We start from the raw sequence: 14,448 nt of genomic DNA, 5'->3' as shown, positions 1-14,448 counted from the left end.
CAGCCTTCTCAGGATGTATGAACAGGCCTTGAAAAATGGTTGCAGCACCTTTGAGACGAAATCAAGCGCAAGTCAATCATAGGTCAAGACCGAAACCTTCCAATACACTACACACCATTCGCACAACCTCAAAAGAAAACAAGGCGCAAGAAAAAGGAAAGAGAAAAGACAAAGAAAATGGCCTTTTTGAACCTTCAAGGAATGGCATGAATTACTGGAGCAGCATCAGGTCTGAACATCTTGATCCTTCCCCCAGGGGTAAATTCTACTGCTAATGCTCCAGATCAGGTATCGGCCGCAGCGTCACCCTGGCATTTGCCCATCACAACATTCATGAGACGGTATTAATTGACATTGATGCGGCCGGCCTGCAAGAAAACTCCAGCTGATGACTGAAAGACACCCTGATGTGAAGGTGCTGACCATGGCGGCTGATATCGCGGACGAACCGGCAGCTCAGCGGGCAATTAACAAGACCGCCAAGGAGTTTGGCTGGACTGACATTGGTATGGACGCTGCTACGCTGGGCGCTTATGACATGGCTACGCATGAGCTGGGGGTCAAAGAGTACATGAGGACTTTCCGGGCCGATAAGATGGGGGCATGGTAGTGTTACCGAGCCCTACTGGATTGTCGAGGTACACGAGATAATCGTGAACAGACAAGACCATATAATATCGAGCGTGCCCATGGTATTTGGGGGGAGAAATAGTTGGGCTGGCTTGATACTGGTGTAAGGGTGCATCGGGAGTTCGTATTATAGATATTGGACATATTCCCGAAGCTTCTTTCTCAATGGCAGCACCGTCCCTTCCATATAATAAGTTCTTTCACACACAACACCTCCCGTCTTCAGTACACAAGAAGGTTCAATGAGGACTCCAGATGGGAAAGGTGAAATGATACCTCTATTGTACTTGAAGTCCGCTCATAAATGTGTCAAAGAGAAAAATAGACGGCATCCTTCTGTCTACACCGATGTTCATTCAAAGTGTCGCTAATCTAAAAGAGGCAATTCTACTCTACGTCCATCTGAGCTCTCTAGTTGTCTGAACTCGTAATCTCTGGTCGTACTATATAGTCTAGTTAGAGGAGGGTAACGAGACAGGACGCAACTTTTCTATGTGAGAACTCGTGGCGATCAGAAGACGTTCAGAGAAGGGTTCTACACAAATAATAGCCCGATAAAAGCCATAAGCCCTTGTACATGTGCCACAAGCACCATACTTCCACTGTCACAGCAATACTTTACAGAAGAGATGCTAACTATATGTTCTTAGGCATAATTCATCCTTTCCCCATCATTATTACTGATAGGAGAAACAGGGAAAGCACGTATGGGGGGACCTCAAGATGGCTTGAAATGTAATCCTACCCCCCACGTTTCCTGTAAGTCCCTCTTAATTCTCGATCCATCATTGTTCTGTTCAGGAAAACCGACTAACACATACTGCAGCCCAGCCACTATCTTCATTGGACCTCACAGAGAGACAAGATAAATTGGGCTCAAACGCCGGAAGGTTGAGATATTTCATGCCCAGGGAAATCAGCGTTCGGTCTCTGGACGGGCCAGTCTCGGTTCTGGTTCTCGGAGTGATGATCGGGACCTTAAATCTTTGTGAGTGAATATGAATGCTGATGATGTTAGGACCCTGCCGCCGGTGTTTGGATTGACAGCCATGGGTGAACAAGATGCAGGCTCTACCACATTGTGAACTGGTATGAAAAGCGCAGTCTCCAGATGTGCATTGTACCTCCCACCTTTTCGTAACCGTCACAGGGTTTGTCCGGCCAGCTAGCTGAGAGCGGATGAGCCTCGGGTTGCCTACAATAATGGGTCTGGCAACTGACGCCTCCTAAGCAAGCCTGCTTAACAGTCTCAAACAAAGCAACATCGACTATTTCTGTATTTCCGATACAATAACAGCGTCGCCAGTAATTAATTGGCCATTGCAAGGATGATGCTCTACTAAGAAAGATAGTTGTTAACTTCTATGGCTGAGTAATAGATCACTACAAATGCACTTGGTATAGTTACCCATATCCCGGTGTGTTATGATAATCATCCTGAGTCAGAGCACTAAGTACGTCTAACCGTATGGATTTTGTTTAGCTATTCTTGCATTCAGTCTTGAATGACTAGAAAGAAACAAATGTGTCATTAAACTTCAAGTCAGTATATCTCCAGACCTCCGCCAGAAGGATGCAACTGCCACCCAAAACACAACCCAGTTGCAACCCATTTGGACATTGTGGCTATGCCCCCGTGTTCTCCAACCTCATCATCTGATTCTCCGTCCAGAAAGGATTATCCCAGGCCGAAGAGCCAACAGTTGTTCTGGAACACGAGATGTATGCGCGTTACCGTAGCACAAAGATCTGGGATCGCACGGCGGCCTCGCACGGGTGGAACAATCCAGAATAGCATCATTTTCGTATAACTCGCAAGAGAACATTCATTACGAAACGTCGGTGATGAGGATTTTATACTTTATCTCCGAGTCACGGGTGCAAAAATAGTCAGCAGAACCCGAGACTCTCGTGATTGACTTCGTTGACGACTTACTCGTATTCCGCTTATAGACTGCAACCAGCATAGTCCTTGAAGGCTCCATTCTCACCCATCGGGTGCTCAGCTAAGCTCGAGAAGAAGATGGATGTTCCTGGTAGAGATTGCGATTACTGTCCACTAGGAGAATTATGTCGAGGTCTGCCTTCGTCGGCGTGAAATTGCATAGACAGATTGGCAGCCTGATCCGGGAAAGACTTTACTTATGAGGATTCCGTACCGCAGCGGCGCTGGCAGATCAATGAGCGAGTATAGAGTTCACATAGAGCTACAATGTCTATTTCATCTTCTACTATGCTTATCATCTGGCTTCTACTGTTTCTCACAGCCAGAGAGACGAGTTCCTCCCCCGCCCGTGGCTCGCAGGACTGCCGCTGTCTGCCAAACGACCCGTGCTGGCCTTCATCCCACGACTGGAGTACTCTCAACCGCACCGTGAACGGGCATTTGATCCAGATTCAACCGGTTGGTGCAGTCTGCCATGGCAGGGAATACGATCCAACGCGATGTGCTTTCGCCAGGAACTCCACGCATGACTCCCTTTGGCGCAACGCAGAAGCAGGTAGTTACCTCATTTTATTTCACTTCTACGAACGGCATAGCAAGTTAATATTCATCGAGAGACGTATCCACTGACCCGGTAATCCTCTGCAGGCGCACTTCAGTCAGTGACCTGGGAAACGCAGCAATACCACAACGGAAGCTGCTTCGTCGACACGCCTCGCGCCATCTCCTGCAGCCAAGGCCGCATCCCCGTGTACGGGGTCCTCGCGCACTCCGCCCAGGACATCCAGAAAGCGGTGCGATTCGCACGCCACCACAACTTGCACGTTGCCATCCGCAACACCGGCCACGACGGGATCGGCCGATCGAGTGGCCTCGGGTCCTTCCAGATCAATGTAAATCTTCTGAAGAAGATGGAATTCCTGCCAGACTTCATCCCACAGGGTGGAAACACGTCGCGTGGGTCGGCGGTCACCCTCGGCGCCGGGGTGTTAGGGCTCGAAGCCCTAGCCGCCGGCAAGAAAGAAGGCGTGAATATGGTGACCGGCACGTGTAGCTCTGTCGCCGCGACGGGCGGGTTTGTGCAAGGCGGCGGGCTGGGCTTCCTGGGTCCTGCGTATGGAATAGCTTCGGATAATGCGTTGGAGTTTGAGGTTGTTACTGCTGAGGTGCCTCCCCCCATCCCTTATACCTGGCCTATTGGCGCTGTGTGATGAGCGCTAACTAGGTTCCCTCATGGTAGGGTGATCTGGTCGTCGCCAACGAATACCAGAACGAGGACCTCTTCTGGGCCCTGCGCGGAGGAGGCGGAGGCACGTTCGGAGTGGTCGTCCGCACCACGATCCGCACGTTTCCCGACGTCCCAGCCGTGCATTTCCTGCTGACAGCGGATCTTCCCCGACAGCAGAATGGAACCAATGGCGGTGGGGACCAAGCCATCTGGGCCATCACCACTAAGCTCACCAACCTGCTCCCCGCGCTGAAGCGCATGGATAAAAAGACCAGCGCTATCATCGTGCCGCGGTTCCTGCAGGATCGCGCGGGGCTGGAGGCACACGTCCTGTTCGTCAACACCACTGATACAGATCCAATAGAGCAGCACCTCGATGCGATGCATGATGCTCTCGCAGCTCAGGGTCTATCCTCGTCGTACACTTCGGAGTTGACCGTGTACCCCGAGATGTCCACCTGGCTCAATATCCCGCGCCAGCTAAATGGGGGAGGCTACGGACTGGTGGAAGGATCGGTATTGATCTCCGAGGACATCTTCTTCTCGCCGAATGGAACATCCCATATCATGGATGTGCTCTCCCATTTGGAATACATAGTCGGAGACTCGGTGGAGATCTTGATGTCAGTAGGAGGGCAAGTGAAAGCCAACAAGGCCGTGATTGACAGCGCCTTGCTCCCTGGGTGGCGCGAGGCTGAGCTGCTGCTGACGATCCGACGTGCTCTCCCACCAACGTCCTTGACAAAGAGTATGGTAAACAGTCAGTTGCCTTTTGTGCGCGCTCTGCAGGTCCCGTCGCTCGGGGTGTACTACAATGTCGTCGACATCGAGCAGCCGAACTCGCGTCAGGCGTTGTGGGGAGACAACTACGAACGGTTGTACGCGATCAAGCAGAGGTGTGACCCGGAAGGTTTGTTTATCGTGCGGATGGGGGTTGGGAGTGAGGACTGGGATGATGAGGGGATCTGTCGGGTGTGATTTGTGGTCTAGAGTATTCTTGGGGTATTGATGGGTTCGGCTATGAGACGCGTGGCGGACTGGTACGATCGCTGACGCAGGTTGTGTGACTGGACGTTAGATAGCTTACTGTTTCGTATTCTCTTAGGTAGCACACCGGAGTAGATGTCGGGAATGTCAAAATGTCAAACACTAGAGTTGACCAAGCTTGCTGCGATCTGAGTATCTTTGCAAGTAGAATTGCGCAGGACTACAGTCGTAAAGCCTCTCTATCCCGAGCCATACATTCGTGTCTCATATGTATCGTGCGACATTTTCAACAGTCTTCTATGGAGACTTCCAGCTGGAGACATTCCTCGAAGACATTCTATCACATTGAGACGAATAGATTATTTGATTTGAATCCTGTCGACGACGGACCGGAGATCTAGAGTGAAGCCCCTTCATGTACCAAATGCAGCCGGGGGCAAGGAAGAAAGGATTGTGTGATAAAGATCCAACACTCAGTACTGAACTATAAGGTACAAGTCCCAGCGGGATGCGTCACGATCGGGCCAGTGAGAAGTATATAATTCAAGTACATTCTCGACTATTGAAGTATAAAACCGGATATAACACATATCCAACTGGAAGGCAGTATTAAACACCAGGGTAGAGTAAGTCAATGCTCAAACAGCCACCTTATAGCTTCCCTGCGCCATTATAGGCTCCGGTAATACACAGTAGTGTACGGTCCCTTCTTGGGGGAATACGAGAACGAGAGCCAGACCTGGATATCGGTCGTCTTCTCCAAGTCGCGAGTCGGGCTGCGTGCAGGATGATGTCAGTACATAATTTACATCGCTCATCAGTAGTATCGGGGTATCATCAATAGCAAACATACGGTACGCAGAAAAAGAAAGAGACAACTCACAAGCAAGCAGCCATATTCTCGCGATACATGCGCGCCTGCTGCGCCCACCCGAGCCTCTCAAAGAACGCCCCCACCGCGGCGATGACGGCAGTCTCCGTCATCCCAAACAGCGGGAAATACACTTTGGGCACGGGCCAGGGATTGCCCGGGTGGATCTCGTAGTTGACGATGATGAACTGTTGATCGTAGTAGAACTGGGGCTTGGAGCTGCTCGTTTCCGCGGCTGCTGGCTGCTGGGCCGTGGCGGTGATCTTCCCAACCGAGCCGCGATCACCGGTTTTCGGTGCACAGGCGAAGGGAAGATGATACCCCTCGCGGATCTCGAGGATTGACCACAGCTCGCGCAGGATCTCCAGCCCGCGTTCGATGCCGGGACAGTCGTCCTCCCGCAGCCGGCCACCCAGTGTCCACAGCTCGGCCAGCCGGTCCGGATTCACGATGTAGTCGTGGATGTAGAACTTGAAGCGCGTGCGCGCGATGTCCACCAGGTCGCACCCGAACTGGATCATGCCGCGCGGGTGGAAGGAGGTCGGGGAGGCGGGAATCATCGCGTCCGGCGTGCCCTGTCCCTCGTCCAAAAAGGCCTGGATGGACTGCAGGCCCGCTTCAAAACGGCGGGTGGCACCCTGGTCTACTTTGCGAACAGCCTCGAGGGACAGCGTCGACGCTGGGGTGTCGGTCGCCATCGACTTGCCGACGACAAAGGTGTACAGTTTGACGGTCATCTTGCCCTCCTTGCGCAGATCCAGGGCGATGCCGCTCTGCGTTTTGAAGACCGGGGGCAACGGGCTTTCTGTGGACAGCAGGCGGTCTTCTTCCTGCTTTGTCAGGGTGAGGTCGCTGACGAGTTGCTGGTAGAGTGATAGGTCGAGATCGATGCCGTCGATTTGGGCGTATCGAGCGAGGACCTCCGGAGTAGCGAGTCGATTGAATAGGTCTTTTCCGGGGATGCCGGCGAGGTAGCTTGTTGGCTGGAAGGCGAGCCGGATGATGCAGCCTGACTCCTGGAAGTTCTGGCTAAACTCGAGGTTGAAAACGCCCCGGTACTGGTTGGGACGCGGGTTGGTCGGGGATGGACCCAGTGCGGGCACGACGTGCTGGGCGAACAAGGCCAGGTACTGGTACTGTTTGTGGACCTCGTAGTTGGCGTTCTGCAGCATCTGAGTGAGCACGGGCGCCGCCCGATGCCACCAGTCGTGCTCATCTTGGTTTTGGAAGAGGAGGCATTGGCTCAGGGTGTGGTATGGAGACAGCGCGGTGGGTAGTTTGGTGGCCATGATGTGAATTTATTGTATGCTATGGTGCTGGATGCAATCAACCTTACGTTGATTAATTTGATGAGGCACGGCAGGGGCCTCTAGTCTTTGTGGCAGATATAAAGCAGTTTATATCATCTACATAAAGCCAGATAAGTTGAGTCCGAGGCCGGACGAGCATTAGGTCCCCTCTCTTGATGTCTTGAGGGATGTTGGTCTGCCTGACCTGACATTGTTCCAAAGCCGAGCCTTGCAATCTGCCTTCGTGAACATGCCAGCCAATTAAATTGTCATATAAACGAGTTGAGACATTAGGCTGGCTAAGTCGGCTCAGCCCTCGGAGAATTCACTCGGCTTGTTAGGCTTCATGGAGATATATGTTGCCGCCAAGCGATTCTACCAAGGGTTTGTTTCGTGGACAAATGGTCGCAAACAACCACGAAAACGAAGTCAAAGAATAGAAACAGACAAATCAGTAACGCCAAGTACATGCAAAGAGAACAGGATTGGTATGATATCGTATGCAGGGCCTCAGGGGACCCCACGTGTAGAAACAACTCAGGGTATGCAAGGCCATACGAATCTAACAGAAGCGAATGATTGCACTAACTGACAGCACTGGTATAACGAAAATAAACCCCTCGTGTCGGATAATATCCCACCGTCTGGATCGTGTCTACTATTTTTTCCAGGCTGCGTGAGAGAGAAAGAGTCTATGTGGAAGGCATTACGGCGTGGAGGAGTCACATGGCTTGACAGCCCCCGCCCCCCGGGTCGATCAACAGTTTTGTCAACCTCGAAAAACCCTGCTATAGTCTTACCAGGTTGCGGCAGTGCTAACAATATATCATTCTATGCGTCGTCCCAAGTGACGAGCGCACGACCAATCACCGAGGGGCGCCGACGCCAGGATCTTTGAAAGCTCCGCGTCCGCTTGGCAGAAGCCTTCCTCATCGCCATCTCGAGCAGTGAGCACCCGCATTCGCTCGCGCAGCTCTTCATCGACCATCCTCTCAAAAGATTCCTTCCCCACCCCGGTGCCCTCATCACCGAACACGCTACACAGCTCCGCACGGATGCGCGCCCTCAATTCGAGCCGCCAGCGGGCGGCGGAGAAGGAGCTCGCGAGGACGGTGTCGCGTAAGCCCTCGTAGTGCGGCCAGGCCCGGAGCTCCTGGATGGCCTGCCAGCGCACGTGCAGGTCCGGACAGGAGTCGGCGACCACCCGCAGCGGCAGGATCACGCCCGAGTCGACCATGACCGTGGGCCGCTCGGGGAACTGGGCGATGATCGTGCGGGCCAACGACAGGATGGCCGCGTGGTCGGCCGTGAATGCCTGGACCTGGGCCGGCTGCAGGTGCGCTACCATCGACATCCGTAGCCCCACGGAGTATGTCATCAGGTGCAGCCGCAGCAGGTCGACGCCGCGCTTGTGTTTTGGAGAGAGGGTGGCATATTTGAGGGCGCAGAAGTTATCAAGGGAGCGTGTGGCGTGGTAGACCTCTGAGAGCAGGTTGGTTTGGGTGGCCTGGAAGTCGGAGTCGTGAGCCACCATCGCCTCCGCGGACGCAGTGCCCCACCGGTGGAAGAATTGGTAAATGGCACTATCGAGGGGCTGGAGGGCCAGGCGTAGGTCGTCGACGCTTTGCCCGAGCAGGTCACGGTCGCGGTCGTTGCTGAGGAGGATGTGCTTGCGTGGCGCTGAGTCGGCACCGAGTTGTGAACACTCACGAGGATTGAAATGCGTTGACTGAATTTCGAGCTGCGCGAAGGCTGCGACGAGATGGATATCTATTCCGGCACCGCCGAGTAAAGAACCATTGAGGGAACCGCAACGGCCTGACCCAGATTCTTGGAATACCCGCAAGCCAGCTTGCAGATGTCGGAAAGCAGTGTTATAGTCTCGTTGCAACAGGCTCAAGTACACGAAGAGCAGACAGCAGAGAAGGGTGACTTGCCGCATCTGCGGGTCCTGAGGGTTGCGCCGACGGAGGAGCTCAAAAGCGCGAGCGGACTCCTCGAGCGCATAGAAATACCAAACGCCTCTTCGTTTTGCACCGTCGCCGGGGAGATTGATGCCTTGCAAGACCACTTCTTGGTGAGCCGCTCCCAAGGCGATGGCGGCGTGGCACACGGCAGGCTCGAGATTCGCCATCTGGAACATGAACTGCTCCCATAACTGGGAGTCATAATACCCGAGAGCATCGGTGATGGTGCGGTCGCCAAAAAAACTTAAAGCAGCGACGTTGATCTGATGTTACAGCCCAGCGAACATGGGTGTTGACCGGGGTAGAAAGCGAGAGGGAAAGGTCCCTCCCGCGCTTGGCTGCCACGGGTAGACGATAGACTTCATACCCGTCGCAGAGTCGTCCGGTGGACGAACAATTACGACACTTCTCGGCTGTCTCATCACATTTAATTCGTCGGATTCGGCATGTGCGACAGCCCGTCTTCGATCGCTTGCCACCGAAGCGGCGCTTTTGTGCAGGCTGTGGGAGCATGCCGTGAGAGTATGCTCGTTGCGTTGCGGGTGAGTATGTGGCAGAAACATGTCGAAGTGAAAGAGGCGTGATCTCAGCGAGGGGGAAGGCGGTGTCGACACTGAAATGAGGCTCTGGACAGCAGATCGAATGAGACGACACGCATTAGTGTCAAGCTAATGGCTTAGCTTCTGCCTGGACGATCCGATGCCGCATGGAATGTTGGCGCTGGGCTACCAGGCACTCATGTATCTGATTATCTAGGGATCTTCGGTTCTATGGCCAATGACCATCCGATCACCACTATGCGCAGTCCCTTCGACAACCATGTCTCGGAGCCATCCGTTTGCGGCATGCTCTCCCAGCGTTGAGCTCGGGATAATCCGTGCAGAGATCCCGAGCTTATCGCCGATCATAGTCGAGTTGCTCAACGCCGGCCAAGCTACTGCATGCCTGGTGAGAACAATGCTGCAAAGGTTCTCCGTGCTGCTCATGGTCGAGCACGAGCATGGCGCTGACAAGTGTGATTCTTGCTCGACATGGGCATCACGTCATTAGTCAGGCTCAAAGGACAAGACGTTGCTCCCGGAAAAGGTAACACGCAAAGATACCTAGTAACTGAGATGCAGTCGGAATAGTCTGTCTTAACTTGAGCAGATAATGGCTGGATAGCAAAGTAGAGATGTTGACGATGACGAATTGTGGAAAGCGGAAAGTTCCGCGCTCCTCAGGGCTCAGGTAGATGTGGCGGTGGCAGTAAGTTGACCGCCTTGAGGCGTATATCTTCAGGCACCAAGGCACCTGGAATACAGGCACCAAGGCTGCCAGGCCGCAGGTGGAACACACTTCTCTCCGCCTGCTTCCACAACTTCATCTACATCAACCAGAGAGGGCGTTCTCCGTTTCAGCTTGGTCATTCACGGTACTAACAGTACTTGGAATACGTCACTCGAGTTATTCGAAGATACACAGACTGGCCTGTGCGTCCAACCCGCGAATCGGGGCTTCTGGACTTACCTTACAAACAGTCGCGTTCAGCTGCCCACAAGCGTGATGTGAGATAGGCAGCACCATTTCCGTCAGTATATTGCAGTTCACGCATGCAAACATACTCTTCCAGAGTCACCGAATTGATGATACACCTTAAGCCCGAAGCTTGAAATTCCGAGGTTGTTGTGCGCGGAACACAACCTCAACGATTCTTATGCAGCGAGCGACACTGTCAACGGCTTTTTTGTACGGTCGGGGCCTGAATTTACTATACCACAGGGTGTCGCACACCACATCCCCTCTCATCAAGGTATTGTTGAAAGTCTTTGGAAATCAAAACCTTATGCTCTCTTGGTCAGAAGTAGCCTGACGGGATTTCCGAACGTCACGAAGCTCGGTGCAGCACTCCTGGCTTCGTTTGCCTGCAACGCCACATCTCGTATTGCAGTACCTCGAGAAGGATCAACAACCCTTGATGGTCAACTGATTGAACTAAAGCGCACTCCCCGGAGTGGTTGACAGACTTCTAAGTGGAAATCTGCGCATGGAATATTGCAGTCATGAAATGCATCGTGCACCAGCTTTCGATCAAATTGTTCCGACGTCACTGACCTGGTTGACCTCGGACGGCTCGTGACGCTTTTCTAAAGCACGGAAGCATAAAAGCATGACAGCATCCCTCGATCCAAAACATCTAGACTCGATGTGGGGAGTGGGGCATCGGGACCGGATTCACGGTAAGGCTCTGACTCCAGATCTTGGGTTCGTGGGAGGCCGTTCTCAGGGACGGAGAAACATCGTCCTTTCGCATGGAACACATCATTGCTGTTTCTGGCCCGCATTACAGCCCAGAAGCCCAGCCGCAACCGCGTCGCGGGACAGGTACTGAACGCGGTGGAACGTGGGAGGCGTGAGGCACGCCGGCCATGATACAAAAATATGGTACAAATCTGACTTGTAGCTGCCTTAGTGCGCTTGGGCTTCCAGTGCTCAGCCCCATCACTTCCAGAGAAGGACAGCAACAGCACATGACACTCATGCTCTAACATCACTAAAGGTGTGGTGACAAAGCGCTTTACCCCTGGTTGGGTCCGGGGTATCGCATGAGCGAGCCCGGGCGCCCAGCGAATCATTATTGAAGGCGTCAGCCTCGTATCATGCACGAACACGAGCAAAGACCCTGCAGCCCCTTCCTGTGGCCAATAACTTCCGACTTCCAACCACATCGATCGGCATTTCCCATTTGGTGGCATCAGCCATCTGCACGCGCTATTATGAAAATGTAGCGTTCTAGCGAAATATGCATCTGCAAGCGATTGGATTTAAGTCAAACCCCGGTCAAGGTCAAAATAGGTGTCTGCTCAAGCCTTCTCTGCCACAGCATGAAAAGCCACCCAGAATGCCAGAAATTCCACCCCCGCTATCTGATGGCGTCGGGTCGTAGAAGAGAGGAGGTTCTTTGAACAGGTCCAAGTCCCTGCAGCTGAACATTTATAAGCCAGAGTCTGAACTTTGACCCCAGCTAGCATCACTGCTGAAGAATTTGCTGTCTTTTGTTTTCGAGCCCTCGCACGCGAGTTGCGGAAAATAAGAGCCATGTCTGCGGCGCTCTACACCTACACGGGAGTCTGGATCAACTGGTCCGAGGGAGCGATCCGGGGAGCCACCTTGACTTTGTCGCAGACCAACTCCGGCATTTTGAGCGCCTTTCTGGCTATACTTGTTTCCCTCGCAGGCAGTCTGTTCTGGAGTATTCTGAGCTTTACACTCCATCAAACTGGGACTACAGCCCCTGATCGGCGGCGGGATGCTCTCCACTACCAGCGACAGGTCATCCTGCGCAACAAAGGGGCAGCTGCCGCGGCCTGGGCTCTGCTAACTCTTCCCTTTGAGACAGGGCGAACAGCGTCAAAGTTCAGGGCTGTCGGCCGATCGCTACCATTGGCACTCCTGCCCATCCTCGTTCTTATCCTGTTCGGTGTATCTGGTCTGTTCACAAGTTACATCACCAAGGCGGCCGGCAAGTCGACGCTCATCATCGGTCCAGGCTGTGGGGGCTACTCGTTCAACGCCACGGACGTGACCGTCAGCAACACCAAGGGTCTGCAAGATACCTACGACGCTGCCACATACGTCCGCCGCTGCTACCAAGAGGACGCGAATGAGCTCGATTGCAGCACCTACATCCGACCCAGCCTGCCGTTTACCACCAACCCGAATGCTTCCTGCCCGTACGAACCCGATCTCTGCGCGGACGGTGGCAACGCGGCCCTCCAGATGGACACAGGCTTACTCGATTCGCATGAGGACTTTGGGATCAACGCACCCCCGCACAACCGAATCAAATACCGACGGGTCACCACCTGTGCCCCGGTCAAGCACGGGTCCGGGCTCGGCAGCGTGCAGAACGACTCAACATGGGGCCAGATTGTCTACATCAATGCCGGATATCAGTATTATATGGGTGAACCGTACCTGAACTACACATTCTCGTACACCCCGATCCCAAGCGTGGATGGCGTTGGCTACACACTGAGGTGAGTGTTGGTATCACAAATTAGATTTCAGACGAACCGCACGCTGACCGACGCAGCGCTGTCTTCGCCAAATCCGACCCCAGCGGACTCCTGAACGGCCTCGAGTCATGGAAGCCGACCGCAGCGATCAACCAAACCGACGCGGACATCACCATGATGATGCTGAACCAAAACAACATCAACTACCTCCAACCCAGCTACGACCCGTGGATGACCGCGCTCGAACAGCAAAACTACAGCATCGAGGGGACAAACGTCACCTCGTCGATGTGGACCAAGAGCTACGAGGTGAATTTGTTGGTATGCACCGACCAGTACCAGATCTGCAACCCCAACCGCCCCGGGCCGGACGGGTGCACCAAGCTCGGCGGGATTCTGAGCACCTCGCTGTCCACCTTCACCATCGACCCGACCAAATTCCTCGGATTCAACGTGTACCAGATCGCGACGATCGGCCGGTTTGTGTCGGGCAACAACGACCGGAGCATGTACTCCAACGTGAACGGCCGCGGCGGCGCAGCGTTAAATGGTGCGTGGCCTATCCACCCCAGCACAATTCCCTCCTCCACACTCCCTCCCCACCTCTAACTCCGACCCAACTAACAACAAATCCAGCCTCCTCAATCGCCTACAGCAACATCCAATTCTACATCCCGCCCACCCAATGGCAAACCGAAGTAACAACCTGGTTCGCTACCTCGCTGGCCAAGGAACAAGCCTGGGCGGTGGAGTGGGCCACCGCGCCGAAGAACTTCCCGGCGACCTCGCTGCTCGACCAGTCATCGGTGGGGTGGAACGTGACGGCGCCGCTGAGCAGCTACGCGCGCGTGCAGTGCACCAACCAGCTCGTGCACAACGCCGCGGGGTACGCCAACTTCTCTGTGCTGGGGCTCGCGTTGACAGTGGGCGTGTGCGGGCTGATTATCATCGTTGGGCTGAGTGTGGATTCTGTGGTGGGCTGGCTGCGCGGGAACGGACGGTGGAGGTATATGCGGGAGCAGTGGGCGGTGGAGGAGACGTTGAGTCTGCATCGCGCGGCGTATATGGGGCTGGGGATGTGGAGGGGCGATGATCCCGAGGGGATGGTGCCGAGTTCGGTGGGGTTGGAGTTGGGGAAGGGGGTGCCGGGGCACATGGCCGGGGGAAATGAGGGTGAGGATGTGGGGATGAGGATGAAGGATGGGTATGCGGTTGTTGGGCATGAGGTGAGTTAGGGTTGGGGTTGTTTGCTTCGTTTTTGGCTGTGTGGGTAATGGTAATGGTGTTAAAGAGGATGAAGCTGTCAAGGAGGTCGGTTTGGAATTGGAAGCTGCTGAGACTCGCGGTGATACCTAGTTCTGCTACTGTATCGCCTCAGTCAACTGTATGACATGTATTGAAGGTGGTGGACGCTATCGTGGTGGGAAATAAGGCATTTGATCGAGATATATACTCCGCTACAACGACGTGGATGCCCGGGGTTGAGGCTCTTGGCACACTTCGAAAGCATGAGGCTGTTCGGGAAACTCGCCA

At 54.0% G+C, this 14,448-nt stretch overlaps 5 protein-coding genes across 5 annotated transcripts; 2 read left to right on the top strand and 3 right to left on the bottom strand.

Moving 5' to 3' along the window:
- Positions 1-2,842: 2,842 nt before the first annotated feature.
- BO86DRAFT_418084 (FAD-binding domain-containing protein) lies at positions 2,843-4,781 on the top strand (the record flags this gene model as incomplete). The annotated part of the gene is made up of 3 exons (XM_025675062.1): positions 2,843-3,131; positions 3,224-3,741; positions 3,816-4,781. 3 exons carry the CDS (start codon positions 2,843-2,845, stop codon positions 4,779-4,781), a joined length of 1,773 nt encoding a protein of 590 aa, XP_025528720.1.
- Positions 4,782-5,460: 679 nt separating this feature from the next.
- Positions 5,461-6,950, bottom strand: BO86DRAFT_310733 (aromatic prenyltransferase; the record flags this gene model as incomplete). Its single annotated transcript, XM_025667880.1, has 3 exons — positions 5,461-5,566; positions 5,674-5,899; positions 5,948-6,950. 3 exons carry the CDS (start codon positions 6,948-6,950, stop codon positions 5,461-5,463), a joined length of 1,335 nt encoding a protein of 444 aa, XP_025528719.1.
- A 504-nt stretch (positions 6,951-7,454) lies between these two features.
- On the bottom strand, positions 7,455-9,730 carry BO86DRAFT_455477 (uncharacterized protein). Its single transcript, XM_025677111.1, has 2 exons — positions 9,191-9,730; positions 7,455-9,160 (listed from the first exon to the last, which is right to left on the bottom strand). Exons 1-2 carry the CDS (start codon positions 9,478-9,480, stop codon positions 7,777-7,779), a joined length of 1,674 nt encoding a protein of 557 aa, XP_025528718.1. The 5' UTR covers positions 9,481-9,730; the 3' UTR covers positions 7,455-7,776.
- Positions 9,731-10,756: 1,026 nt separating this feature from the next.
- BO86DRAFT_62246 (uncharacterized protein) lies at positions 10,757-11,824 on the bottom strand. The gene has a single exon (XM_025677513.1). It carries the CDS (start codon positions 11,650-11,652, stop codon positions 11,044-11,046), a length of 609 nt encoding a protein of 202 aa, XP_025528717.1. The 5' UTR covers positions 11,653-11,824; the 3' UTR covers positions 10,757-11,043.
- A 171-nt stretch (positions 11,825-11,995) lies between these two features.
- On the top strand, positions 11,996-14,150 carry BO86DRAFT_310557 (uncharacterized protein; the record flags this gene model as incomplete). The annotated part of the gene is made up of 3 exons (XM_025667869.1): positions 11,996-12,936; positions 12,993-13,465; positions 13,552-14,150. 3 exons carry the CDS (start codon positions 11,996-11,998, stop codon positions 14,148-14,150), a joined length of 2,013 nt encoding a protein of 670 aa, XP_025528716.1.
- Between the last annotated feature and the right edge of the window lie 298 nt (positions 14,151-14,448).

The sequence above is a fragment of the Aspergillus japonicus genome, assembly GCF_003184785.1.
Source record: "Aspergillus japonicus CBS 114.51 unplaced genomic scaffold BO86scaffold_17, whole genome shotgun sequence".
Taxonomy (NCBI): Eukaryota; Fungi; Ascomycota; class Eurotiomycetes; order Eurotiales; family Aspergillaceae; genus Aspergillus; species Aspergillus japonicus.
This window is presented reverse-complemented; position numbering and strand designations above follow the sequence as displayed.